The sequence below is a fragment of the Rhinolophus sinicus genome, chromosome 2 (assembly GCF_057876585.1).
Source record: "Rhinolophus sinicus isolate RSI-liver-muscle chromosome 2, RSI-T2T, whole genome shotgun sequence".
Classification (NCBI taxonomy): Eukaryota; Metazoa; Chordata; class Mammalia; order Chiroptera; family Rhinolophidae; genus Rhinolophus; species Rhinolophus sinicus.
This window is the reverse complement of record NC_142502.1, coordinates 166,326,669-166,353,895: the sequence shown is the minus strand read 5'-3', so window position 1 is coordinate 166,353,895 and position 27,227 is coordinate 166,326,669. Positions and strand designations below refer to the sequence as shown.

General features: G+C 42.3%; 1 protein-coding gene and 1 long non-coding RNA gene across 4 annotated transcripts in view; one reads left to right on the top strand and one right to left on the bottom strand.

Annotated features, from left to right (window-relative positions):
• Window positions 1-605: 605 nt before the first annotated feature.
• On the bottom strand, window positions 606-7,775 carry LOC109452559 (uncharacterized). Its single transcript, XR_012496302.2, has 4 exons — window positions 4,969-7,775; window positions 3,628-3,728; window positions 3,189-3,328; window positions 606-1,820 (listed from the first exon to the last, which is right to left on the bottom strand). It is a non-coding gene; the product is annotated as an uncharacterized LOC109452559 (long non-coding RNA).
• Window positions 7,776-8,270: 495 nt separating this feature from the next.
• Window positions 8,271-27,227, top strand: part of CRIM1 (cysteine rich transmembrane BMP regulator 1) — a 185,419-nt gene continuing 166,462 nt past the window's right edge. The window contains exon 1 of one of the 3 annotated variants that reach the window (XM_019741906.3): window positions 8,271-8,781. In XM_019741906.3, coding sequence (XP_019597465.1) covers window positions 8,451-8,781 — 331 coding nt within the window. In that variant the 5' untranslated portion in view covers window positions 8,271-8,450. The remainder of the gene's footprint in view (window positions 8,782-27,227) is intronic. The other 2 variants (XM_019741916.3, XM_074331893.2) reach the window with 2 other exon arrangements.

Sequence of the window (27,227 nt, the reverse complement as noted above, 5' to 3'; positions counted from 1 at the left end):
ACTGTCAGTCTACTGGCAACTAGCATTTGGTTAACGAACCTGATTTGTTGCATAAGCTTTAGTTTGAGCTTGAGAAAGCTGATGAAGAACCACCAATGTAGCCAATAAGATCAACAGGATGCATCAAGCTAGCAAAGAAATGTAATGATAAAATGATGGATATGATGACCTTAGAATCTAATATCATGAAAAGATTTTGTGAAACTTTTCTCCAATTTCCTCATGTAAACTTCTATGACACTATATTGAAACTGTTGATTCTTTAAGTTCAAATGACAAATAGAAGGAGGTACTGATTTAAAATCCGTAATAAACCTATGGACATTGATGAAATGAGGGTGATAGCGGTGAGGAAGGCCTCAAAGCAGGGCACACGTGGGCAGCATTACAGAAGAGGCTTGGAGAGGAAGTAATATATTCTGAAGGACTAGGAAAAAAGGGGGAAAAATTAGGGTTTGAAGAGCCTCATTCTCCTGTGAGTGCACCCTGGTAACCCACTATAAAGTCACGGGCACAGACGGTCTGAGAGAGGGGAGGTTCAGGGAATAAACCTCACTGGATACTATAATGTAGATGGCTAAGCTCTCATTTGAGTAAGCGGAAAGTTTTGATATTTCTGGTTTTAATTGTCACTAATCATTATTAACAAAATGCTAAGGTTTTCCTGGAATGTTATAAAATTGAAAATATTTTAAATGCCAGGATTGGTAACCTAATCATTACACATTCATGACATACACAACAAACAAATGCAGTTTAGTTATCAGTGCATGGCAAAATTGCATTTTGTCTGAGAACATATAATAGCTAGGGTCTGACGACAGAGTTAATGTGATTTCTGTTTAAGTTAAAATAGTAGGTTAGGATAGGCTAACTGCTATAACAAACAAGCTCCAAAGCTCAGTGATTTATCCTAGTAAAGATTCATTCCTCACTCAAATCTCACTGAGATTCAGTGAGGCGTGTGTTTGTGAATGTGTTGTGCAGTTATTCAGGAATCTAGGGTCTATCTATCTCATGATTCAAAATTTTTCTAGGGCCTCAGAGTCCTCTGTGGTATGCTCTGCAGCCGGCCAGCAGAGAGACAATAAAAAAATGTGCAGGATTGTGGACAGGTTTTAGAAGACAGCTTATACAAGGTCTCCATCACTTTCATCCACATTCCATGGCACCATCCAACTGCAAGGAAGCTGGTAAGTGTCATCTAGTTGTGTGTCCAGAATGAACAGAAGGAACATAGATATTGGTGGTCACTACCATTTCCTCCCAGAAAGTAGGTAATGAATTCTCACTTCAATTACAAAGAAGCTGTGTGAAATACAGGATAGGAATATAAAAACATCAGAATTCTAATGAACATTACCATATCTCTGTCCTTTGAGGATCAATTTGAAAGAGATTATAAAAAGTAAGTTCGAGTCAAGTCTGGTGAATGAAGAATATAATCTACTTGAGTTAATACATTCAGTCAGATATGGTGATTAAATAAGGAGGCTATTTTCTCATGCAACTACACAAGGCAATTCCAAAATAAACATTATAAAAATGTTTTGAATAATACCATCATTTTTAAAATAAATGTAATTGTATTTCTTAACATAGATGCCACGGAAATTAGGGCGAAAGTGTCTGCAAGTTAGATCTGTGAATCTTCAGACTATTAAAACCATGCAGTAGAACAGAAAGCTGGGTAGACAGAGGAGATAGAGGGGTGGGTAGCACTGTAGTAAGTGGAAATTTCTCCTTCTTGCTTAATGCAAGATTGGGTCCTCTCTTCTCAATTTTTCACACTTGCTTTTCCCAGCAGTCCAGAAGAGTGCCTGCAAGCACAGAATAGCAACTAAAATAGCTTCACCTTTTGAGCAGACTCAATCACTTATTCCCTTTTATTAGTTACAGTTTTATAAAAGCACTACTTCCTCGAGGGGATATTTTTAATTGAGGACATAACACTTTTCCTTAAAATCATACTGCATACAATTTGCCAGGTTACATGATTTGGTAATTTGTAAGGTTAAAATATTTGAGGAGTCATAGCTAAAACCTCCAAATGTTGAATATTTTTAAGAATCTAATGAAATAATGAATACGAACACAATTTCTAAAAGTTACAAAAAAAAAAAAAAGAAAGCTTTACAATGTAAGGTGCTTTTCAAGCAACAGGAACATGATTCTCTATCTGAAGGGCGTTCTTACTAGGGAGAAGTGTTTGAGGGAATGTGTGCAGATAAATCCTTCTGGAAGGCAATCTGGCAATGCATGTAAAAAAAAAAAATAGGCAGACTTTTTGACACACAACTAACAATTCCACTTTAGAAATTTACCAAAAAAAAAAAAAAAAAAATCATTGAACAAGTGTTTAAAACTTTGGCTAAATGGTAATGCATTGCAGCTTTGTTTATAATAGTGAAAATATAAAACAAACAAAAACATGCTAACGGTGTATTAATATGGCATTAATAAATACAATATGGTATACTCCCTCAACAGAATATTCAGTGGTATAAAGGATGAAATTATTGATCCTAAAGATAAATATGCCATTTATATGGATAAGTGAAAAAGCAATTATAAACTAGGATGTATATTCCATTTTATATTTTATACTATCTAGGGGACAATAAGCTTTAAAGAATGTACAACAAAAGTCATTAGTGGTTAATATCTCAAGGGTGGGATTTGGGGTGATCATTTTTATTTTCTTTTTTTAAACTTGTTTGTATTTTTCTAATTTCCCCCCTAATGAGCATGAATTTGTAAAGGATATATAATACATTAGGAGTAGCATCACATAATGTGGATTCTGGAGCCATACTTCCTGGGTTTGAATCCCAATTTCTCCTTCCAAATAACAGTGACATTGGGCATACTATTTAATCTTTCTGTGCCTTTGGTTCGCCCCCTCTAAAATGCAGGTAATGATGTACCTACCTCATCATGTGAGAGTAAGGATTAGATGTGGTAATATACCTAGGTAATTAGTATATGCACATAGTAAACTCTACATAAATATTTGTTATTCAGTAATTAAGAAAACATTGGCACTATTTCCATTTTGAGAAAGTGTTAATCACTATTTTAACTTTTCATAGGAAAGTTAGTAAAGAAGGCACGATATGGTCACAGATGTTAACAATTTTAAATTAGGTCCACAGAAAGCAACAAGATCGAGAAGAAAAGCAATTCACCATTACCAAACTTAGTGCATGAGGCTGTGAAATACACAGGTTCTTAAGGCAGAACAGGACTGGTTTTTAAACCTGATCGTCACCCTCATCGCTCTGAGTCCTTGCAAGTCACCCAACCTTCTGGGGCTCAGATTTCTCAACTACAAAATGGAGATAATACAAGGCACTGGAGATAATATAAGACTTTGGCCTTATAGGGCTATTCTGCAGATTAAAATAACCCATGTGAAGTGTTTATTGGTAAGAAACTCTATAAAGTTTAGCTGCTATTATTATTATTATTTTAATTAATCCCTGTTAAAATAAGTCTTAGACTGGAATGTTCACAAAGGCTACAACCTGAAGACTAGACAGATTGCCAAAGTGAGATCAACAGGAAGATCGTAAAAAGGAAAAAAAAAAAAAGAAAAAAAAAACAGAAAAACCCAAACCCAAATACCTGGCTAGGCAGATGTTGCATAGTAATAGGTGTTGAGATACCACATAGCAGGGATTCCAGCTCAGGCATAAAACTTGAGGAGACACTCAATTAAAAGAACTCTAAAAGTAACAATAGAAAAGGGGAACAACCATTTTAACCACACAATACCCCATGTGGTTGGTATTGTTGTCTCTATTTTACACATTTTACAAAGGAGGGAACAGATTCAGAAAGGATAAACACCTTTTTTCAAACTTGTGAGGGGAGGGGAAGAGAGGGAGAAGAGAGGGAGAGAGGAGATGGTGGGGGAGGTAAAGAAAATATCTAGACCAAACCTTAATAAATGGAAAGAAAATGATCATGGATTGGAAAGCTTAATATTGTTAAAATGGCAATACTACTCAAACTCACCTACAGATTACATGGAATCCCTATCAAAATACTGGCTGACTTTTCATAGAAATTGACAAGCTGATCCTAAAATTGATATGGAATGCAAGAGACCCAGAACAGCCAAAGCAATCTGACTTACTACTCTTCTAGTAGTTCTGGAGCAGCTGCCATACACAGGCAAGGTAGATAAAACAGGACTTCCTTAGTAAAATGAGGCAGTAGGTGCTTCTAACACAGCCCAAGTACCAGATCCACAGCTCAAGATGAGATGGCTGAGCCCCCAAATTAGGTGTCTCCCTACATCACTGAAATGGTCCAAGCCTAGATGAAGTGAGAACCCATGTTTAAGTGATTAGAGCTGAGGAGACCAGAGAGATGGGGGGATGAGAATGAAAGGAGCTAGAGAAATTCCCTGCTCTCTTCCTAGATCTTTCTAGTATGCATGCAACATAATTATAAAATAATGAGACTTTTACTCTTGTGCAACTCTCCTAAGAGTGTGTATATCAGATGCAAAAGGCAACTTCTAGATATTTTTTTCTTTTCAAGAAGAGAAAACAAAGAGCATACACATCCCAGAGTGTCACTAGAGTGGAGAGGCTGACTAGACACTGTATCCAGGAGGAGGGCTCTAACACTAGAGTTCTGAATACTGCCCACTCATTTTCACTTTCTGCTAGGCCCCAGCTGGGCACTTTGCTGTTCAGACATTTTCAACAATGTAGCAAAACCCCTCCCATCCAACCCCCCCCAACGGCCAATAGAGGGCAGACTGTCTCTTCTTCCAGACCTCCATCAGAAGCATATTCTAATTCCCTTTCCTTTCCCACCTGTGGGATTGTTGTTTTGCTTTGTTTTCCAGTTTGGAAGACTCCTTCCTGCCCCAACCATCCTTTCAAGGGCTTATTTTAGAGGTATTTACTAAAACCAAAAGAGGAGGGCCACAAACAAGGATGTTCAAAATACCTGTGGTCTGTAATTCTTCCCTCTCCCTTTTACAACTCATGCATGCATGGATTCTTATATATCATGACTCCTCCAATGAGCTGTCAATGTAATCGAGTTCAGAGCTATTTAGAGAAAGATTTATAACACAACGTGATAAATGCTACAAACAGAGGCACTTACAAAATGCTGTGCAATAGATAAGGGAATAAGTTCAAGATCTTTCCTAGAGGAAGAGGCAGTAAACCATGTTCCATGTGTGACACTCTTACATTTGTACATGCCTTTCAGGGTCTGTGTAATCTCTCCCAGCCCACTTTCTCCCTTGACCCCCAAGTGTCACCATGTTGGGCCCACCCAACTTCTCTTCTGTATCCTTAGTCTGGTCTCTAAAGATGAGGGAATCCTTCTGTGTTTGAACATCAATCCCATCCCCTTGGCTTCTGGCCACCTTGTAGTACTATCCCAGGAAGACACAGCTATTTTGTAACTGAGCTCCTGGTTCATACTCTGGTTTCTGAAAAGCTCCCAGGCCCTGGCAGATTTCTTATTTGCCATTGGTTACAGGCTTCAACTAACTATTCTTGTTTTCTCCTTTGCCTCTCTATTAATTCAATGACAAAGGACCACTTGTAACTTTTAATTTTCTGAGCTGATACATCCATCTTAAATCTTTAGACTCTCTAGTCCTTTCTAAGTATGGCTTGAATTCCAACAAGAAGTCAGCTGTTATCTATCCTCCAGGTGGTTCTACCTCTGGAATCTCAGGAAGGATGGATAGTGATCTCCATATTGCCCCCGGCCTGTGTTCAATCTCTAGCTTTCCCTAACCCTTAATATGTTGCCTTAAAAAATAAACTAAACAAACAAAAAGCAAGACCCTGACAATGATTATTACTTTTTTTCCAAATGAAAGTGGCTTTCTCACTTCTGCATTTTCTTCCATCACCTGATCTTGGTTTTCCCTGTTTGAGTCCTACATGTTAATGTCTTTATACTTGCATTTGAATGGAAATATAGATAACCTCTTCTGCAAGAGTGCAAAGGGCCTTTTATCACACCACAATGATGACAGTTTGTTGGCAAATCCCAGTGAAGTGCTGCTGCCTAGTTGGGGTTGGAGAAACAATCATCTTTAACAATGTTGTGTGTCTTATTTTTCTTGAATTTTCCTAATAGAATATCCAACATATTTTAAATGATTTTACCACGTAATACTTTAGAACCTTAGGGTATGGGGTCCTTTGGCGATCATCTAACCTGACCTACACAATTGCAGGAATTGTCTGTACAACATCTCGGGAAACGAGTCATCCTAACAGCTCTAGAAGGACTTACCTTCTAGAAGATAGGCTGCTCACTCCCCCTTTTCCACTCTTGAACATCTCTATTACCCTCTGATAATCAGTGACCGTTTAATAAACTCCTCTCCCTCCTCAGGACAAAGAACTGTGATTGGAGAAATGTTTAGATTTCTGATGCCAGTGACTGGGGAATATTCCACTGGTAACTTTGGCTTTTCCGTTCAGGATTAGAGTAGTTAAACCAAAATATTTATAATACGTATAAATTTGTTCCGCAAACAGAGGATTTCAAAGGCATCTTTGTTTCCTTTCTCCTCACACTGCCATGTTATTAATTTTTGGTTCATTAGTCATGATTTTCAGGATCCACTTGGCTGCCACCTTTCTGCAGTCGGACCATTTTGGATCAGAAGGTCGACTGGCCATTCCCACCTCACACCTGCCACAGGACCTGATTGTTTTTTCCCCACACTAACCCAACTCACTTTTTGTTAATTCACTAATTTTATTGATTCTGGTACACATCCTGTGAATGGTGGGCCACTACAGAGCAGATAGATCATTGCGAGTACCTACAACCACATTAGAGAAACAATTGCCATATGATGCATTTTGCATCACTTCTTTTGTTTTCTTTTTTTTTTTTTAAAGACCTGGTTTATCACAAAGAATATTAACCATACATGTCCTTTACTATAACAGTCACAATAAATGAAAAAATTAAAACCCACCACTTTTGTCCATGAGCTTGGGGAAAAAAGGGCAATGTCAGACGGCATTAAAATGATGCACGAGATATACGGGTCTAGTCATGTCAAGACTTGTGATAATCCAGTATTCAGACATACTCATGGGAGAAAAATTCAGCTCTGTTACTTTCCCTTCCCCCCTTTTCCCCCTCCCATAATATAGCACCTCGGCACAGACAGCACAGCGACAAAACATTCAGGATGTGGACAGTTAAAATTCAACTCAAGCTACAGCAGCGCCAACAGTGCTCCCCACCCCCCACGGAATATTTACCTACACCGTTTAAAGCACTTAATTAATTCACCAGCAGCTTCGCTGGAGGCGTCTCGAGCTTCCCGAGACTCCATTACATAATATCTTCTACAAAGTCTATTCCCAGCTCGAGTGGAAGATGGATTCTCATCCAGTTTGCGGAGGTTCCATGCATGCTTCCCTTTCCCGGGGTTCGATCCGGCGGATGCCCCAGCCCAGCCTGCAGCAATCCCCTCGGCCCCGAGCTTCGGGGGTCCCCGCCACTCTCTGAACTTAAAACTGACCCGAGAGGTCTCGCCTTCGGGGCTCCCAGGCCGGCCACGGTGGCCACGGTACTAGCGGGCGCTCGGGACGCTGCGCTCTAGCGGCTCCCCGGGTGCGCCCCAAACCCCGAACCGCAGCACGCCCGCGGAGAGAGGCACGCAAAGGCTCCGCCGCAGCGCCGGCTCGGTGCGCGGGGCTCCGGGAGGAGGCGGAGGAAGGGGAGGAGGAGGAGGCACGCGAGGGAGGGAGGAAGGGCCCGGCCGCCCGGGAGGGAGGCGGGAGGAGGGGGAGGGGGCCGGCCGGACCGGGAGGGGTGGGGGGGCAGCCAATGAGCGGCGCGCGGCGCGGGGGGGGTGAGGGCTGGGGGGATGAGGTAGGATGGGGGAGGGCGCAGCCCAAGCGGCGGAGGCTCCAGCCATAAACAAGCGCCCGGAGGAGCCGCGCAGGAGTGAGGCGAGCGGGGCGCGCGGAGCGGACACCGCGGACTTTCTGCTGTGCCACCGCGCCCACTCGACTGCTCCGGAGGCGGGGACCGGCCCGGAGGCTGCGCCGCCGCCGCCAGCGCCGCGGAGGAGGAGAGGAAGGAGGCGCCGCCAGCCAGGGCTGGAGCCGAGCGCCGCCGCCGCCAGAAGTTTGGGTTAAACCGGAGCTGCCGGGAGGAAACTTTTTTTCTTTTTTTCCCTCCCTCCCGGGAGGAGGAGGAGGAAGGGAAGCCACCGCTGGCGCCAACGCTAGTGGGCTCGGGGTCGGCGCGGCCCGCACGGGGGGCGGGGGCCTCGCCCCGCGAGGGGAGGCGCGCCCCGGGGGCCCCGAGGGGGGCGGCGAGGACCGCGGGCTGCGGGTGCGGCGGCGGCGGTGCGTGTGCCCCGCACAGGGGAGGGCGCCCGCTCCGCTCCCAGCCCGGCTGCGAGGAGGAGGCGGCGGCGCAGGAGGATGTACTTGGTGGCGGGGGGCAGGGGGCTGGCCGGCTGCGGGCACCTCCTGGTCTCGCTGCTGGGGCTGCTGCTGTTGCTGGCGCGCTCCGGCACCCGGGCGCTGGTCTGCCTGCCCTGCGACGAGTCCAAGTGCGAAGAGCCCAGGAGCTGCCCCGGGAGCATCGTGCAGGGCGTCTGCAGCTGCTGCTACATGTGCGCCCGCCAGAGGAACGAGAGCTGCGGCGGCGCCTACGGGCTCCACGGAGCTTGCGACCGGGGGCTGCGCTGTGTCATCCGCCCCCCGCTCAATGGCGACTCCATCACCGAATATGAAGTGGGCGTCTGCGAAGGTACGGCCGCCCGCCGCGGGCCCCCTCCCACCTGGCCCGCGCCACCCCCTCCGCGCTAGCTGCGCCGAACAAAGTTTGGCGGAGACTATCCCAAGGAGAGAGGGCTCCCCGGGAGAAGGGGCGGTCGTCGCCCCCGCAAGGGAGCTCCGCGTCCCTTCATTGCCGCTCACGGCCTGCGCCCCCCACTCCCCAAGCTTGGCCGGCCCGGGCGAGGTTGGATTTTGTGGGTGGGGGCTGGCGAGTGGGGAGATCACTCGCTGGCCGCGCACAGACTGGCACACGTGTGCCCATTCGGGCTTGGGGTGAGTGGGGTGGGGTGGCCCGGCCCTGCTTCCCGAGGTGCGGGCGCCGCGGGCAGGGCACTGCGAAGGCTGTCGCGAGCCCCTTGGGGAGTCCGACCCCTGCCACCCACCCCACACTAGCGCAGTGTGGAACCAAGTGCTGCACACCGTCCGCGAAATTCCCTGTTGGCGGAGGAGACGTGTCTGCAGCTCCCACTCCCTGTGACTCTTTTATTATTTTTTCCTTGCGCTCTTCACCCCCTTCCTCCTCCTTCGCATATAAATCAGTTTCAGCTCCGGAATATGTCAGCCCAGGGGAAGTTACATACGGTGGTTACTCATTTATTTGCCTATTGAAAACGGTCAAAGGCTTTCTCTCCTGAATGGAGGGGGGAGGGGGCTTGCACCTGGGAGTGAAAAGTTGTTTCTATTATTAGTGGCTGCTTTTTAAGATCAGGTATCCGCCTGTTTCCAATCGCGTTGCCGGTTCCTTCTTTTTTGTTTGTTTGACAGCGAGGATTGTTCTGCTGGTTTCTCCACTAAGCATTGTGCACCGCGGTGTCGAGACTGATGGAGGGAGAGAGAGATTAGATTAGTGGAGCCTCCCCTCGTTGGAGAACCACTGGGGGAGGGTGTTGGCCTTAAAGCCGCCCGCCTGCCTCGGCCTCCGACTGCCGCATCTGCTTTGGGGTCTAGACCCCTGCTTTGGGGTCTAGACAGAGGCAGTGAGTTGTTTTCATCTGGCTAACAGACAAGACTCGTGAGCACCAGTGAAAAAGTGGGATCCCTGTTTGGGCTGACGTTGGGGTGGTGATGCGTTCCGGGGCTTCCTGGTGTACGTAGTGAGCAGTGGAACAGCAGCCTTACCTCTGAGTAGAGGCTAGAAGAGGGACAGGTGCCCTCTGCCCCCTTCCCTTCCTTACTACTCACAGCTAGCGTCTCTTAACAGGGAAGGAAGGGTTTATTCTGAAGCATCCTTAAGTATGTGTTTATTGTGCTGGGATTCTGCGAAGAGAGTAGCAGCTTCAAGAGTAAAATGGGTCTATTTTAAAAGGCTTCCATTCTGCGATTTTCTTTAGATACACCTAAGTACATACGTATTTATACCTGTAGTTTCTAGAGTTTTGGACAGTCCTGGAAAATCAGGGAGGCCTTTCTGGTTTGGAAGCTAGTGGGCAGTAATGAGTGACGAGAACTCTTCTCAGAGAGAAGGGACCTGTACTGCTGCTGCACCTTAGGACACCGGGTTAGAAGAGCTCATTGGCCGGACATACAAAGCCCATTTTATAACGCGTATTTTTCACGGCAGGAAAAATACCCAGGAGATAAATTCTGCTACAATTTCATGTGTTTGACTTCAGTAATTCTGAGTGACTTGGACTAAAAGATGCAGCTTTGAACCGTGCCGCTTGGAGTATACAATTTACTTAAGCCAGCCTCCCATAAATCTAAAAAGAACAAGCAACCTGAAACAAGGTTAAATGCAGTGGAAAGTGCTGTGCTCTGAGAAGGACTTTTGGAGGTTCTAAAGACTTGAACCCTTGTTCTGTTTCTTTGTGATATATTTCTGGTGGAGGAAATGTGGACCCAGGAAACAGTCACAGTAATCAAGTGTTCTGGCAGCAATAGCCCCGTGTCACAGTATAGAGATGTTTTGGCAGTTGGTTGGTGAGCCTTTCATTTCTCTGAAATGATGCGATCCCTCCTAGCTTCCTTTCTTCTGATAACACCCCATGCACTTGGTATTAGCCTTAAAAATGCTTGGAAGTATTTGTTGCCACGATTATATCTGAATTCATGTTTCCAGCAACACTTTTCACTTAGCAGGCCTGTTTTCAGCTACCAAAATTGTGTGCTCAGAGCATTTTATATTTTATTTTATTTTATTTTATTTTAGAATTCTAAAAGCAGCAGTCTAATTGCATTCTGAATCCATGAAACCAAAGTAAGACAGTGTTACCTGGCATAATATAATGGTTGGATTTAGACAGATATTCTCAATAGTGTGTCTGAATTTTCCAGTATTTTCACTTCACTACAAGATTTATGAAAAACAGCTTAAGTGAGTAACCTTTATTCTTCCTTTTTAAGAATTAGAGGAGTCTTTACATGTCAGTGATTACCTAGAAGGTGCTGATTTTCTCTTTTGTTTTTCTATTGCAAGAAATTTCTCGATGGCCAGTGTTTACCTCAGTTTCCATTTTTATTTGGAGCTTCATGCTGTGAAACATGATTATCCTAACTAACGTGAATAGAAATTGATGTATTTTATACAAGTTGAAGTCTCTTTTGCTGCAATTTTTGCACTAAAATGACCCCTACTGGTTGTATCTGTTAATGAAATCTTTTTAGAAAAACTTATTTAATTGGCTCCACTGAGAAAACATATTGCATAGTATAGAAATATTATGACTAATCTACCTGCTTTCGGTGATATAATTTAAATACAAATTACATTGCTCTATTTGCCAATTTGAAGTAATTTTTATTTGTGTTAATTCCGTTACTGACTGTGGTGGTGGTGGTGGTGGTGGAGGAGGAGGAAATCATGGTTTTAACTGAAGTTCACAAAGTGAGTTAGAGAAATCAGGGCAGAAATAGACCCCTTCCAACTTGTGGCTCAGATTTGTAAGGCACGCCAGCCCAAAGTAGGCTCTCAATAAACGTACGTTGGATAAATGGATGAACAATCCTCTCCATAGAAAGAATACTGAAGAAAAAATATTTTCTGAAAAGTTAAGTAATGTGAAGTGTTGGGTCTTGTGAATCATGTGACACGTATATTTGAACTTTTTTTCCGCATCATTCAGATTGTTACTAAATCCTGGCTTTCTTATTTCTTTTTTAAAAAAATTTTGGCTAAGTGCTTTTTAAAAAATGACATATAGCCAGAGATACCTAAGGTTTTCTCTGCTTTCTCCCAGTCTTAAGTGCTTTCTGTTCCCTCAGAGGTCACAAGTCCCTGTCCTATTTCCATTCATTTGGTGAGTCTTCCTGTGCCTTTTGCAACATCCTAAATGGCCTTTTTCTTGGCTTGGCTGCCTGCCTCCAGGTAAGTCACCTAGAAGCCAGAGAAACAAGTTTGGATTCTGAACTCCTGAGAAATAAGACTGGATAGGAGACCTCTTTGGGAGATCAAAGACAGAGTGTTGAAAAACAACTGAAGTGGGATTTTCTAGGAAGAATGTTTGGATTGGGCAGTGAGGATTATATTTTGAGATAAGGGGGTGATGACCATTTTTCCTCCTAATGTGTAATAGTTGTACATTGTGCTTCTATAAGGGGTGGGCGAGGTGTGGAGAGTATGATTAGCTTTCTCTAATAAAAGTGTAGATGATAGCTGGAGTTTGACAGTTTGTGAGGACAGAGTGATTTGGGACCTGATGGACACTATTGAGTGGCTTTGCTCTGAGAGTTTCCTTGTATTAGATCCCGCTGGTCGTTAAGGCAGAGCAGCACCAATTTTCTTTCCAGTGACTGTTTACTCAGTGGCTTCATCTTCATGGAACTTAACTTGCGTGTTTTCACCACTACCTTCTAAAAACTGCCTCTTTCAAGACACAATCCTCCTTTTATTTCCCCCAGGTATTTTAAACTTTCACTCACTTTTCATGGGACTGTGAGTAGAAGAACCAAGGATATGTGCTGGGTACTTCACAGCACAGAACACACTGGTTTTGTAATACTGTTGTCATCAGAAGGTTACAGTTTCTCTTCTAATCACTGCAAGATGGTTGTTCAATAATGTGTTTCATTTTTTTACCTAAAAGTCTTTAGGTAGAGTGAGCTTTTTCATGCCAGAGAGAGAAAGAGGGGCAAGCAGAGAGCCTATAAAGTTACATTTATAGCGTATGGGAAGAGAAACTAATGCAAGTAAACAAGGAAATAATAAGTTCCTCCTAAAAGTAAGTATTGACAAAGCACGGAGAGACCATTCACTGCACATATACAAATGACAGGACTTTGTGACCTTCACTTTGACTATGAAGCTTACAGAATCCTCACTGTTATTGAGGAGTCCAGTCACATGAAACACTTGGCGAAGGGCAAATGAATTGCATAGGACCAGCAAGGCAAAAATAGCAAGTCTGGAGATATTTGCTACCATTCACACATATTTAACAGTGACAAGGAGAGTCTTACAAGCAGAATGTTGGCAGTGCAGTTGTGAACAGACAGGTTAATTTATGAAGGAAACTGTCTGAATAATCCTTAAACTATGGGCGTTCTATCCAACTGTAGGAGCTATTTAATGATTTTGTGCGGGTTTCTGTGTTCTGTGGGGCTTGATTAACACGTTGCGTACGGATCACGAGAATCTTCATGAAGGATTTAAACCCCACCGTACGCAACGTGTTAAGATGCGGTGATCTAGACAAGCAAGGGAACAGCTTGGGCATGCAGGGGGCAGGCATTATGGAGTTGGGGGAAATAGATAAAACAGATGACCCTAAAAAGATAGTGGAGTGGGAGGACTAAAGAATGACACATGGGAGAAGGGAAAAATATTGAATTCATCTTAGGGCAACTATGTCATCCTTTGAAGAATAATCCAAAACACATTCCAGACATTAATTGTGAAATTCCTGAAAAATGTGGGTGTGTTTAACATCTTTCAGGCTATGGCACTGACATGAGAGATGGCAGTGCCGCCTTAGCATGTAAATAACATCAGAGAGGTGATAAAGTGAGGGGAACATAACTATGTTGGTGAATCAGGTTCCTGTAACACTGTGTTCCATATGGCACATGCAGTATCAGGATTTCGGAGACGCCCTAGTAAAGCTCAATTAATTATTTGAAGAAGAAACAGTGGACTAGCCAAGTATGCATGAATAACAAACTAAAAACCTTCCTTCTCAGAGGTCGAATTCTCCAAAGCTGTATTTTCAAAGATCTGATTAGACTTTGCATAGAAATCAATTACTCATTTATTGATCTTCTACTCTGTACAAGGCCTTCTTTCGGGCTGGGGAGCAGCTGGAGAGCCTGGGGACCTCTCAGACCACCAGTTCCGCACTCTACACTCTTAGTCAAGATCAAGAATAAGGCAGCAAGACCTTAAAAAATCCACATCATAATGTACACTCAAGCCAAATAGAAGTGATTTCGCGAGTCTCTATATGATTAGTTGGTGAGTGAACTATGTGGGGAAAATTTGTCCTAGGAATCACAGGATCTGAAACTCTCTTTCCAGGCTCTGGTGACAAAGCTGAAAAGGAGAATTCAAACTAGATTTAAAGGATGAATAAGAGCTCTTTTTGGTGGGGGTGAGAACCCTACCCATTCTTCTTAGAGCCTGTGCCACACACATCAGAGTGTTTCCCCACATCTAAGAATGAGGCTGCATTCTTAACACTTTACTAGCTGTGGTTCAAAAATGGCAAGTTGCCTTTTGAGAGTGATTTTTTCTTTGTTCTAGCGTGTTCCCCCAGGCAGATGAGCGTGGACAGTGAACTGAAAGGTGTCCCTTTAGCAGCATCTCCCAACTTCACCCACTCTCTGCTGCTCTTCCTGGCCAATTAGCCTGGTCAAATCATGGAAAACCTTCTCTGTCTTATGGACAGAGGAGGTTGAATACTTGACTTTAGGAATGCCTTCAAGGTAAACACTGATAAGTATTCATTTTGGGCCCACATGAAAAAATAAATAAGATCCCGTTTTCTTCTGTTACAAAATGAACAGATCTCAATTCCTCCTTCTACCCTGATGAATTCCCCGTGAGAAATATTTTATCCCTTGATAGAAGAGTGTAATGGTTAGAAACTTGGTTTCTGGGGTCTAATCTGGACTCTGCATCGCTGTGCATCTCAGTTTTCTCATCTGTGTAGTGGGTTTAATAATAGGGTGCTCTAAGGACACGGTGAATGAATCCCTTTGAAGCACTTAGAAAAATGACTGGCACATGTGAACACTTAATGACAACAAAGCTATTAATCAGTATAAGGAAAATAACTCAATATGGGCTCATTCCCTTGCTCTGCTTAATCCTCATCTACCTGAGTAATTGATCATCAGTGGTTAAGGAGTTTGGGCTCTTAGAAAGGGAGTGAGTTATTGCTGAGTTCAGGTTCCCTCTCCTCTCCTCATACCCCCAACATCATAAATGCATTGAAATAAACTTATTTAAAGCCTTCTGAAGTCATTTGCTCCCTTTCCTCTTGAGATGCCCATTTGTTACTCTGTGTCTAAATAATTTCTATCAAATTTGTATATTTTGGGTAAAAAAATGGAGGGATCTGAAATGTTCTGCATCAGGTCATAAGAATCGTAAATTTAACCATTTATCTGTGGGCCAATAGTTCATTTGGGGAAGGGGGGGAGGCACCTAAACTCGCCATAATCAATAATGTATGTTTTCCTTCACATTATATTCTGTAAGAAGATTTTGCTCCCAGTTCCTGAAATGTGCACACTGGTGATCACCACCGCATTTGACCTGGCGTGGGCTAAGGTCACAGCTAGTCTTGCTGCAGCTCACCTGTGTGGGGCCCCAGTCCCATCTGCTGCTGTAGTTGGTACAAACTGTGCAAAACAGGAGGTCAGACATTTAACCAGTCCATTCATCTGTTTTCTTTCCAGCCCTGCCTGCTTCCCTGCCATCCATCCGCCCACAGGTATTTGCAGAGCAGGTGCTATGGATCTGGGTTTTGTGCTGTATGGTAGTGATACTGCTTCTCTAAGCCTCAGTTTTTCTATTTGTTAATAGTAATCGGTATCACCTATGTTTGTGGCCAGTATGAAATGAGGGGAAAAAAACCTGCTTCTGAAATTTTAAATATGCACACAAATCACCTGGAGATCTTTTAAAACATGCAGGTTCTGATTCAGTAGGTCTGGTGTGGGCCTGAGATTCTGCATTTTTAATAAACTCCTAGGTGGTAATCAATGCCGGGATCACACTTTTAAGTAACAAAACTAGTGCCTGTAAAGCATGTGTCACGGAGTGTGACAGGTAATCAGACCTGCTAATGTTACCTGCTATTATAATTATTTTTCAATCAAAATAAAGAAGATAGGGGTCCTGCCTTCACAGAGGCCATGGTCTAATGGTAGTTAGCTAAGACAGTTAATCAGTCTAAGACAGTTACAGCTGCTAAGCCCTGAGATAAGGAAGTGCTGAGTGGTTCAGGAGCTCAGAGAGGCCCTAACTCTGACTCGGACTATTGAAGAAGGATTTAGTGGAGGGTGTAGCACCAAGTAAGCCTGAGGGTATCCTTTCCCTCCCTTTTCCTTTCACTCCTCAGTGCAGGATGTTTTAGAAAATAGACAATAGGCCTTGGGGCTAGACAAACCTGTGTTCAAATCTCAGTTCAGTTATTATTATGTAACTGAACAACCAGCTTGCTTCGTTGTTTGGGGCTGCAGTTGCCTGTCTTGTGAAAATGGAAGAGTGATCGCTTTCTATCAAGTACATATAGTGAAGATTGGAGAGAATTAATACATATAGTAATATACATGGTTATATAGATATGAATGTGTGTATATAATGTCTGGTATTCCTGGTACCAAAGAGATTTTAAAAAGATAATTAACCTTAATTCTAATTTCCATTCGATTTTCCATCCTTTCTCATTTTGTTAGCTTTCTGTTTGTATAACATTTTTTTAAAAATCTAGTTTGTGGACATACACCTTCTCCACACGTAACTCTTTGACGGGACTGAGCAGGAGGAATTTTGGTCTCAGATGTTTGTTGGAGGGAATGGGTCTGTGAAGTACTTAGAACAAGGGCTGTTAGTCTGGGGTTTCTGGATCAAGAAAGCATTTGTTGATCTGATCCAGTGATGGCTGTAATTCCCAACCCCTTTGGTGTTTCAGCAGAATGTGGACATTTGCTTGATTTTGTGATTTGACTCCTTACTTCCAGAGAGCTATTTCAAATTAATAGTTTTAAAAAGGTGACATCTTAATATTGATGGTGTATGGTTTCATGAAAGTGAATTAAATTTCCTTTTATTGTTAGAAGTATTCTGTGTGTTTCCAGACATCACTGGAGATATTGGAGACCCCGGGAGCATTGCCAAGGCCAGGTTGGGATCACGGGTTACAGACGGAAGTAGCAGCAGGCCCAGCCGGCTCAAAGACAAGGGCAGGCTTGGGACTGAGTAGGAGATGGTATGTGGCCCAGAGTCCATCTGTGTTGCTTTCCTTGATCCCATGCGGACCATCCATCGTTCATGTGGACGAATACTGCAACTTTACTGTGGATTCGCATTGCAGTTTCTCTGGAGAGTCCTTGTGCCACAGTGGAAAGCTAGAAAAGGACTCCTAGAATTAAAATACCTGATGTTCTTTCCTCTTTAGTTCCTAATGTAGGTGTGGTCTCACTTTAAGAAGACAACTGTAACTCTTCCTTGATGTTTGGAAGTATCACTTTTATCCAGTAAATAGGGACTGAAAACTCACAAGGCAGACGCTTTATATTGGCTGTTATAGGACGAGGAGAAAGAACTTGATGAAGATACAATTCTTGGAGTCAATAGTTGACATTTTCTTCTTAACAACCAAACCTTATTATCACACAGGGGAAACTGATTCCCCCACCTCTTTGAAACTCTTTTAGTATCTATCATTATAGTGCTTCTTTCATCAAGAGTGCTGGTATTCAAACATGAAACCCACAAGCAAGATGAGATAAACTTCCAAATTTCAGGGTTTTATTTAAGTATATGTTCGTCAAATCGAAAAGTAACACCCTAATTTGAAATAGCCTGAGAACATTTGTCTTGGGAACATTTAAGAATGGAAATTAACTGTTAATTTTAAGGTGTCTTCATTTTACATTTCAGGTTCCTGAGAAGATAATTTGAAGAGTCTACTCTTTAGAAATGTTAGCCAAATCCTTAGTAACCAGCCATTCTGGCTATAGCAAGGTAAAAAAAAAAAAAAAAAGAAAGAAAGGAAAAAAAAGATATACTGTAGGCTGTAACTAGAGACTGTGCCTGTCTTATTTAGCATTTCAAAACAAAAACCATAAACAAACATCTCAGATTCAAAACAGAAAGGAATTTCTGGCAGGGCAGAATGAAATCTGAGCCTGCAAAGCCCTGGTCTACAAGAGGTAACTTATTTAGCTTCTTATCCAAAGGCCACAGCAAAACGCTTCACAGCTGTGATAAAACAAAAGGCATCTCAATATGGGAGAGTTGTGATACCTCTTTTTTAAGACTTCAGAAGACCTGCCAAAATAAGGCAAAGCTACCTTGAGGAAGTTTGACCTGAACTAGACTTTTAGTATTTATTAAGAATGTGATGGGACCACGTCAGCCCAGTAATGTGTGAGAAACCATCCATACAGGATGTGTGGGCTTGGTCCCCTTAGAGGGTGTGTTTATAATTCTGCAGGGGAAGAAGTAGATCTTGTCAAAAGTAGATCTTGAAAACCTTCATATTGTTTTGCACTTTCCATAGTTTGGAGCTTTGCTTTTTTAAAGGCATCTGCATTTACATTCTGAGTGAGGAAAAAGGGGTAGATTGTAGACAGTTTTATCTCTGAAAGCCGAAGTAGAGGGATTAAGTGGTTACAGAAAGACTGGGTATGCTGTGTCTTTTTCAGAACCACTGAAGTTCTCACATTGCAGACAAATTTAAGGAAAATTTATTACCGCTATGACATAAAAATGAAAGGCCAAATAAATTTCCATATTTTAATCAAAATAATGAATAGGTTTGTGTGTATCCTAGCATGTTGCAGGAAAGATTGAAGGTTTCTCAGAAAGGTAAAATATCACAAAATTCTTGTACATGAGAATGGCTTGATAAAGGAGGGAACATAGCCATGGCTTCCCGACCTCCCTTCATCCTTTGGTAGCTAGCTCAGTCACTTAAATAAAACCTTCTCAACTTCCCTTGGCTTGACTGCCTTAATTTGTCCAAAGGGAATTAAGTAGTTACCTACCTGAAGGCAGGGGAACTGAACCAGGTATCGTAAGGCCCTTCTGTGGTCATAAGGTCTATGTTTTTGTTACAAAGGACTGCTGAGCAGGAGTCAAGTATTACTTTGTGTTTGCAGAGCTAGGGGAGGAAAAAGTGGTAGTGTCTACATGATTCTTTGCCAAGCGTTGTAGACAGAAGGACTAGGGAGGAGAAGATCTAGAGTTCTCCTCCCATGGTTATGTTTAGTGTGGTGGTGGAGACAGCAAAACATTGTTATCAGGAAGTAAGTGACATCTTTTCAGCGCTGGCAATGTTTAAGCCTTATTAACTGTGGCCTAATCTGGATTCAAGGTAGAATTTATGCTTCTCTTTTCTGTCTGTGCTGGCCTGCTGCTTTCACTCTTTCTCCATTTTCTCATTTACTTCATTAATTATTACGACTGTGAGGTAGGTAGGTGACAGATAGGCTAAGGGAGAAGCTTGAGCAGACAGGCCCAAACTTGTTGAAATTCACATGCTCATTTCTGCCTCTGACACTAGGAGAGTTGAGTAATTGCTGTTCTTCCTAATACTGCAGGCAGCAGCCAAATTCTCAACATTCTTTTACCTTTGCTGCTGTTTTCACTTGCCAGGGAGTCTCCTTAAGGAGCAGACTGAATTTAAAGAAACATAACAGTCACAGCACATGGAAGGAGAGGCACTGGCAGAATGTGGCATCTGGGCGCCTCGTTGGGAGGATGAAATGATTAGTCTCTACAGAGGGACATGCTGCCCTCCACACCAGTTCCCTTACCCTCCGTGTGTGGCCGAGCCACGGGACCAGGAAGCTGTTTTGCGTGCATTTGAGACAGCAGATCTTCACTAAATATGTATCAAGTACAGGCCAACTGTGAAGCTTGGAAAGTTGTCTCTGGGGGTCGAGAAACTTCACCCTTCCTTTTGCATGTTGTCCAATGGCAGGGCATTGAGTGAAGTTAGGTGGTGTAGACCTCTGGCTCTGAAATTTGATGTAATAAGTGTGATTCTAAAGAATGTGGCACTCAGCACAGGCCACAGTGTACACCAGCAATCAAATTGCTTTGCCTTGTGGATATTACATTTTTGCCAAGAGCAGCCTTCCAAAATGAGGTGCTAGTTAATTCCAGTTGGGCATTTATTCGCTAAACAGTCTGCTGAATTCTAAATACTCCATTTGGGAGTATGCTGCATGAGAAAACTCAGCGGCTAATTATTATGGAGATCTCTTCCATGATTCTCACTTTCAATTCAATTACCTAAGCTGCCAATCCCTCGCAATATGAACTTCTCTAACTTTTTAGTTTTCTGTAATATTCTCCTTTGTGCTCCCAAAGATTTTTATTGTTTTTGCTCCAATCTGTAAAACCACTGTAAGTTTACTAATAACTGGGTAGACAGTTTCATCTTGTTTCACAGAAAACCCTTCTAGTGGAGTGCTGTGGCTTGATCTGTCTTTCTTTTCTTTTTTAACGATAATATCAGAAGTTAAATCCTGTTCCGGATCTTATCCTCTCTCTTCCAGGGTAGATTTCTGGATAGCTCACGGTGGTGGCGACTGAACCAGCCCTTGAAGAGTGGGTTTTCATTTACTAACCGGAGCTTTTGCCTAAATAGGTTTGCTTTACTCTCCTTTGGTATATCAATAGGTCTTTCTTTGGTCCTCTTCCTGCTTGGTTGATGCATAGTAGCTGAAGAACTTTTAAACTGTGGGAGTAGTAATGATACCCTGAATGCCTAGGGCCGAACCTTTCTCTGTTGGAAGCTGCTAGAGGGTTCAGGGATGTTCGCTGCTGTCAGAATCTGTGCTACGAGGTCCATTTGGTACCGCCCATGCCTATGCCTTTGGCTGTGGTTTGGCCCACCTTCCTGGTGAATGCCTGCCACGACCCAGTGTGGGCTGGCTCTCCAGTGCCCTGAAAACCATTGGAAAGGCTTGTTTTCCCGTAGTCTTTCCGTTTGCCTTCACATTCTTCCCAGCACGGTTGCACACAGCTCTCCAACTATCAGGAAACCAAATTTTAAGAGACGTTGGTGCCAAGCATCAAATCCTTGTGAGGACTCTTTACAATAATGGTGTCTGCCCTAACAGGCTGGCAGAAGAGGAGTTTTGTAGAAATGTTTTGGGGTGGGGGTGTAGGGGGGAGCATTTGCCAGCACATGAAATTTATTTGACACGGCATGGGGGGCGGGGATATGATACTATGGATCAGAAAGTGATAATACTTCATAAAACAAGGGTCTGGGCAAGGTTGTGGTAGATTTGCTGGCCTGCAGAGATGAGCCCAGGAGGGTCCAATATATCTGTACCATCAGCAGGCCGGCCCCTAGTGCAGTTGCAGATGTGACTTTAAGAGACAGGAAGCTATGATAATTCCTCCTTTCAAGATATAGTTCACTTTGTGCCTTTGGACGTAGAGTGTGTGCGTGTGTGTACGTGCATGTGTTCAGTTGCTGAGGGCTCAACACAGAATACTTTGCATTGTTTTATGGATGTGCTGAAAACAACTTGCCTGCTTGAAGCGAATTCTGTGTAGATCCCTCTGAAAATGACTTCTTGATAACTAAAGATTGTGCATTGTTTTATCTCATTGGAAAAAAAACAATTCTAATTATAGTGCTTTGGATTTTAAACTGCCTAGTTAATTGGGATATCTGTATGTCGGCAAATGGAGTTTAGGAAAATTACTGACTTATTTTTTGGTGATTGGGACAAAAGTTTTATTATCTTGAAGGCATTGTGGGATGATTTCATAGTAGGTTATCACTAAACATAATTTCTGGCCTTGTGTAGAAATTTTAGATGTGATAGCAGAAATTTGGGGTAAGAAATGGAATACCTCTCTAGGGAAATAAGCCAAATAAAAGAAGCCAGAGGTGTTTTTTGTTTGTTGGTTTGTTTGTTTGTTTGGAAGGAGATTAAATTATTTTCAAAGACTATTTTGGGAAAAGGTGAGCTCTCAGAACCACGTTTATTAACTATCAATTCAGGAAATTGTAGTCGATGGTTTGGAGACAGAAAGGAAAAAGACTGCCAATAGAGTTCTGGAAAACTGGAGGGAGATAAAGTATTTACATACTTTAATAACATAAAACATGTCCAAAAGAAATACATAATTACATCTATGGTTGGCACTGAAAATAGTCCATGTATTATATTTTTTAAACTGTGTGTGAATATGTAAGCATATGCCCCTGAGTCAGAATGCTTGGGCAATACTATTTCTTGAGAGAATGGAAAAGTAGAAGGTATTAGATACTACAATGAGGGAGAAAACATAGGGGATGACTACTACCGTGTTTCCCCGAAAATAAGACCCAGCTGGACCATCAGCTCTAATGCATCATTTGGAGCAAAAATTAATATAAGACCCGGTCTTATTTTAAAATAATGTAAGACCGGGACTTTGTAATATGATATGATATATAATAATATATAATGTAATACCAGGTCTTACATTAATTTTTGCTTCAAAAGACACATTAGAGCTGATGGTCCGGCTAGGTCTTATTTTCGGGGAAACACAGTAGTAAGGAAGGAACAGTGAACTTTTTTTTCTTTAGAAGGGATGTATTTCATATGCATAATGATTCCAACTTTACTTTAAAAAAATACTCTTAGTGTAATAAACATTTTATTTCCCTTGAGTGCCTCAGTAATTTGCATATTACTAAAAGCCCCCAGGTGAGGGGAAATTAGACTCCTAAATTCAGTACCTGCTTATTCTCCTCGAGGTTTAGGTTTTCCAACTTTATTCCAAGTTTGTCTTAGAGACTCGTTCAGAACTCAGAAAATTAGGAGGTGTTTTCGACACATGCTTCCTAGTATCTATTGCAACCAAAGGTGTGGGGACAAAGCCAGCAACTGGAAAATGGGTGTGGTGTCGGCTTTCAGAGTCCCAAAGTTATCTTAACATCCTTCAAAATGTGTTCTCATCCTTCAAACCTTACCGTTTTATGCAGCTTCCTTTGTAAAGCCTTCCTGCCCTGCCCAGGAAAAAATAATGCCACCCCCTACCCCGCTGTGCCCACAAATAGCACTTTCTCCTTCCCTTGTTATAGCACTTTTCACACTGTGTTAGAGTTCACATTTCTGTCTCCTGCCTCATTGTGATCCACTCGAGTGCCAGGATTGTGTGTTATTCTAGCGCTTGGCACACAGGAAGAACTCAATGAGCATTTGTTGACTAAATCTAGACTCAAGGTTATCCAAGATACTATACAAAAACGTTTCCATCTGAACTGTTTGGTTTGCATTGGGGAAACCAAAACAAATGACAATACCTGTTGAGAGAATCCCAGTGACAAGTCATATCATTGAAGAAGGAAGCTCAAAACTAGTTAACCAGATCCCATGTTCTCTCTCTCTCCCCCTACCCTGAATAATTCTTAGAATTTATTTTTTTTCAATTTTGCTATGATGGGTTAGCTTCAGCTATATTTATTTTGGCAACTATTTAAAGGGATTTTTTATTTGTGAGGACTTTTCTCCTTTGCCGGTTTGTCATAAAGGTGTCATCTTTCATTCACCAACCCTTCATCAGCGTGTAAGAATTTTCCTCGTGGGTGGCTGCTTATAACCTTCTTACCACCCTGGATCTAGTTCACTGAGCAGTTGAGACACTATGGTGATCAGCTGCTTGTAAACAAGTGATAAACAATTATAAATCGCAGACGCACTTCAGATGATGATACGAATAGTTGGTTATAATAAAACAGACTTCTGTAGTCTTAGGAAATCCAGAGTTGGGTCTTCAACATGTATGTAGACTAGTCAGGAAGGAGTTTAATTTAACAAACATGTTGCATTTTCAGTCTGTGAGTGCTATGGCAGTGAAGGATACCACCTATTTACTGCTCCAGGTGATCTCCAAACGTCCTCAGGAATTCTGTGGGGAAGGAAATCCTAAGCCCTCAAAGTAAGGGTGGAAGTGTGTAACTGAATAATAAAAGTGCCTCACAATGGTTTGAACAGGAAGTCTGTAGGAATGCAATATAAAGAATTTAAAAAAGCAAAAAATCCCATTTGGATTTGCTCCAAACCCTGTGACTTAAGGGACTGAGGAATTCTTGATGACTAGTAGGTGGAGTCCCAACTTGTTATTGAACTAACGGTGTGGAGTTGTTTTTCCTTCAGCACCAGTCATGAACTCTTTGTTTGTTTGTTTACTTTTCTAAAGGTCTTAAGGTGGTTTACAAATTAAGACAGTAAGACATTAGACCTTTGAGGATACAACAACAAATTACATCCTTTGGGTGATACATTTGGCACTAAGCTTTCCAACTACTAAAGAAGAGAGGTCTGGCCAAGATAAAACACACAGGGTCGCACACACATACACACGATTATCCAAGTGTGAGCTCAGGCATTTACACCCTCTTACCACGCTAGTGAATGTACCCAGAGAGCCCCATTTTCTTAGGGCAGGCTTAATTGTGATGTCTCTCTGCTGCAGCGACTTTATCTTTTCCATGTCGAAGATGCTCACTTGATAATTATTTATAATGCTCTTGTTGTGGTTGGTGGCTTTGCAGGAACCTACTCTATGGCCTTTCATTAATTGCCACTGTTATAGAAGTTGTGGGAAGGCAGCAGAGGACAAGCTGGAAATGATGTCCAAGTAAACTTACAGCTGTGGCGTTTATAATGTGAAGCTGTCTTCTCCATAATGCAATGGAAAGTGAAGATTCTAAGCAAGGTCATTTTTGGAGGGTCCACTGTTGATTTTCCTATAACTCTTCAAAAATATTTTTTAAAACTTTTATGTGGCTTCATTACTGCCATGTTTCCCCGAAAAGAAGACCAGGTCTTATATTATTTTTTGCTCCAAAAGATGCATTAGGGCTTCCGTTCAGGGGATGTCATCCTTAACAATCATGCTAGGGCTTATTTTCCGGTTAGGTCTTATTTTGCGGGGGAAACACGGTACTGAAAATTTAAAAGTCAGCTCCCAGACCTGGGGCCAAGTATGTTCTCCTTGAAGTGTTGCCCTCTCTAAGATTCCGTCAGCTGAGGGAGCATTTAACTTGATGGTGGCTACTGCCCAAATCAGAGATGTGTGTATCTCAGAACCTGTGATGCCTCAGTTGACTTTGAGATAGCAGGTGAAGGACCCAGAGCTGTTCTTGCTGCTGGAAAAGCACATTTACCCTCCGTCTCTAAAATGAATGAATGGAGGCAGAGGACGAGGAAACACACTTGGAGGAGGGAGTGCCCCTCAGGTTGTAAGCCAAGGTAAACAGTCCTTGTAACTGAGAAGTAGACTTCCTGGCAGGAGAGAACCGGAGGAGTGGGTGTGAAGTGCAGCCACCAAGTACCATTTTCAGCTATAGAGATAGATCGGTGAATTGCCCTGAGTCTCAAAAAGAACCTCCCAGAGCTATTTGGGGGAAATGGGTTTCTCAAACTGGCCATTGACTGGCCTGTCGTGCCTACAGCTGGACCCAGAGACATTGCTTGGGGAGAAAAGGTCACATTTGTGCTAGAGAAGCAAGCAGATGGGCTCTCTGAGGGGTAGAAATGAAGTCGTCCGTGACCTAGGGAAAGTCTTGCAGGGGAGCCAGTGGACTGGCAGAATGCAGTGGGAAGGCGTCCCTGAGTCTGTGTGTGATTTAGAGTTAATGGAAACATAGATGTTTTCTTTCTGTCTTTCATTACAGTGGAAACTGTGTCATTACAGTGGACAGCTGTGCACATTTTGCAAATCATGTGATGTGTGCATATGCACACATCCGTATAAGCAACATGCACACACATAAAAAGAATTCCCCATAGGGTCCCTGTTCATAGTCTCTTTATGTCCATTCTTCTGCAATGATAACATTTTATTTTAATTGGAGCTGTTAGGTTCTGTTAATTCCAACAGAAAAAAATTCTGTCTCTGACCATTATTAATTCATTTATATAAATAAATACGTGTAGACTGTCTCCTAAACGGCTTGTATAAAGCTGTGGGCATCTCGCCCCTGTGTCTTCCCTTCTGCAATTAATAAAGTATTTCCTCGGGTTTAGAGTTGCTGATTCCCTGCCCATGCCTTGTGTTGAGAAATGTAGACCATCAGAAAGGACTGATACAGAAATTTCTTAGAACATTTCATACTCAAAGATTCTTTTTTACCTTTGGATTTCTTTTTTTAAAAAATTAGTTTCAGGTGTACAAAACAACATAATGATTCACACTCAAAGATTCTTGAAGTTTGGTTGTATCTGGGAAAGATCCCTGCCACGTAAAGAGATCCAAGTCCCTTTAATGGTCACTCCAAAAAGGGTTATCTAAATTCCCTCTCTGTAGTTTTATTTCTTGAACATCTTATTTCCCATAACTAGCCATGTATACTGGTGCCAAATATTAGGTCCACTGCCTTCCGTTTAAGAAAACTATTATAAAGGCAACATAACTTTACCACAAAGAGAGTTTGGAAAATATAGAGAAGAGAAACAGTTATCCAAAATGCTCTTGTTCCAAATACAAGAACTAGTTTTGTATTTTTGTATGTATATAGTCTGTCTAGTCGTTCTCTGTAGACATGTTTTATACATCTTGCATCTTGCTTCTTTCCACTTAAAATTATATTAAATGCATTTTCCTCTGTTGCTATGTAGCCTTCATTGTTATAATTTAAGCTGATTAATGGAGCTATACTGACTGCAGATTTTGACTTTATTTCCTTTCCTCTTTTCATTTCAGGACTATATAAAAAGCAAGAAGGGGGGGAAATGGTCATTCCAGGTGAACTTAAGAGAACATTCTATGTAGCTTGCTTTGTTTTCTTGAGTGCCTAGGCTCTCCAAGCAGGTGACCAGGATTGGCTCCTCCCCCCTTACTAAGGATCTAACTGGACACTTTACCTGTACACCTGGTCCTTTGTGTGTAGGCCTGCGGCATGAGGACTGTGGCCCTTAATTGTTTTGTCTTATATCCTTGCTACCGCCAGGACTGTGTTGGCTCTATGGACATTGGAGCTTTTTTAAAGCTTTTCCTCTGTTAAGTAACAATTTGTAGGCTTTGTGCAAATAGCCAGCCCACTGGGTAGGGACGTTTTAATTCTGTTGCCTTTTCTTTTTTTTTTTGGAGTGCATTATTGGATTGCAAATACTTATTTATTATGAAAAATGGATACAATTAACTGGGTCCTAAATAGGGGCTAGCCATTAACTTCAAGATTAATTTGCAATCTTTGTGCTTTGCATGCATGTGACATGTGCTCTTGTTACCAAGGATTTTATCAGAGGATTTAAAATAGTTTTCCACTTCTACCATTCTATAAATGA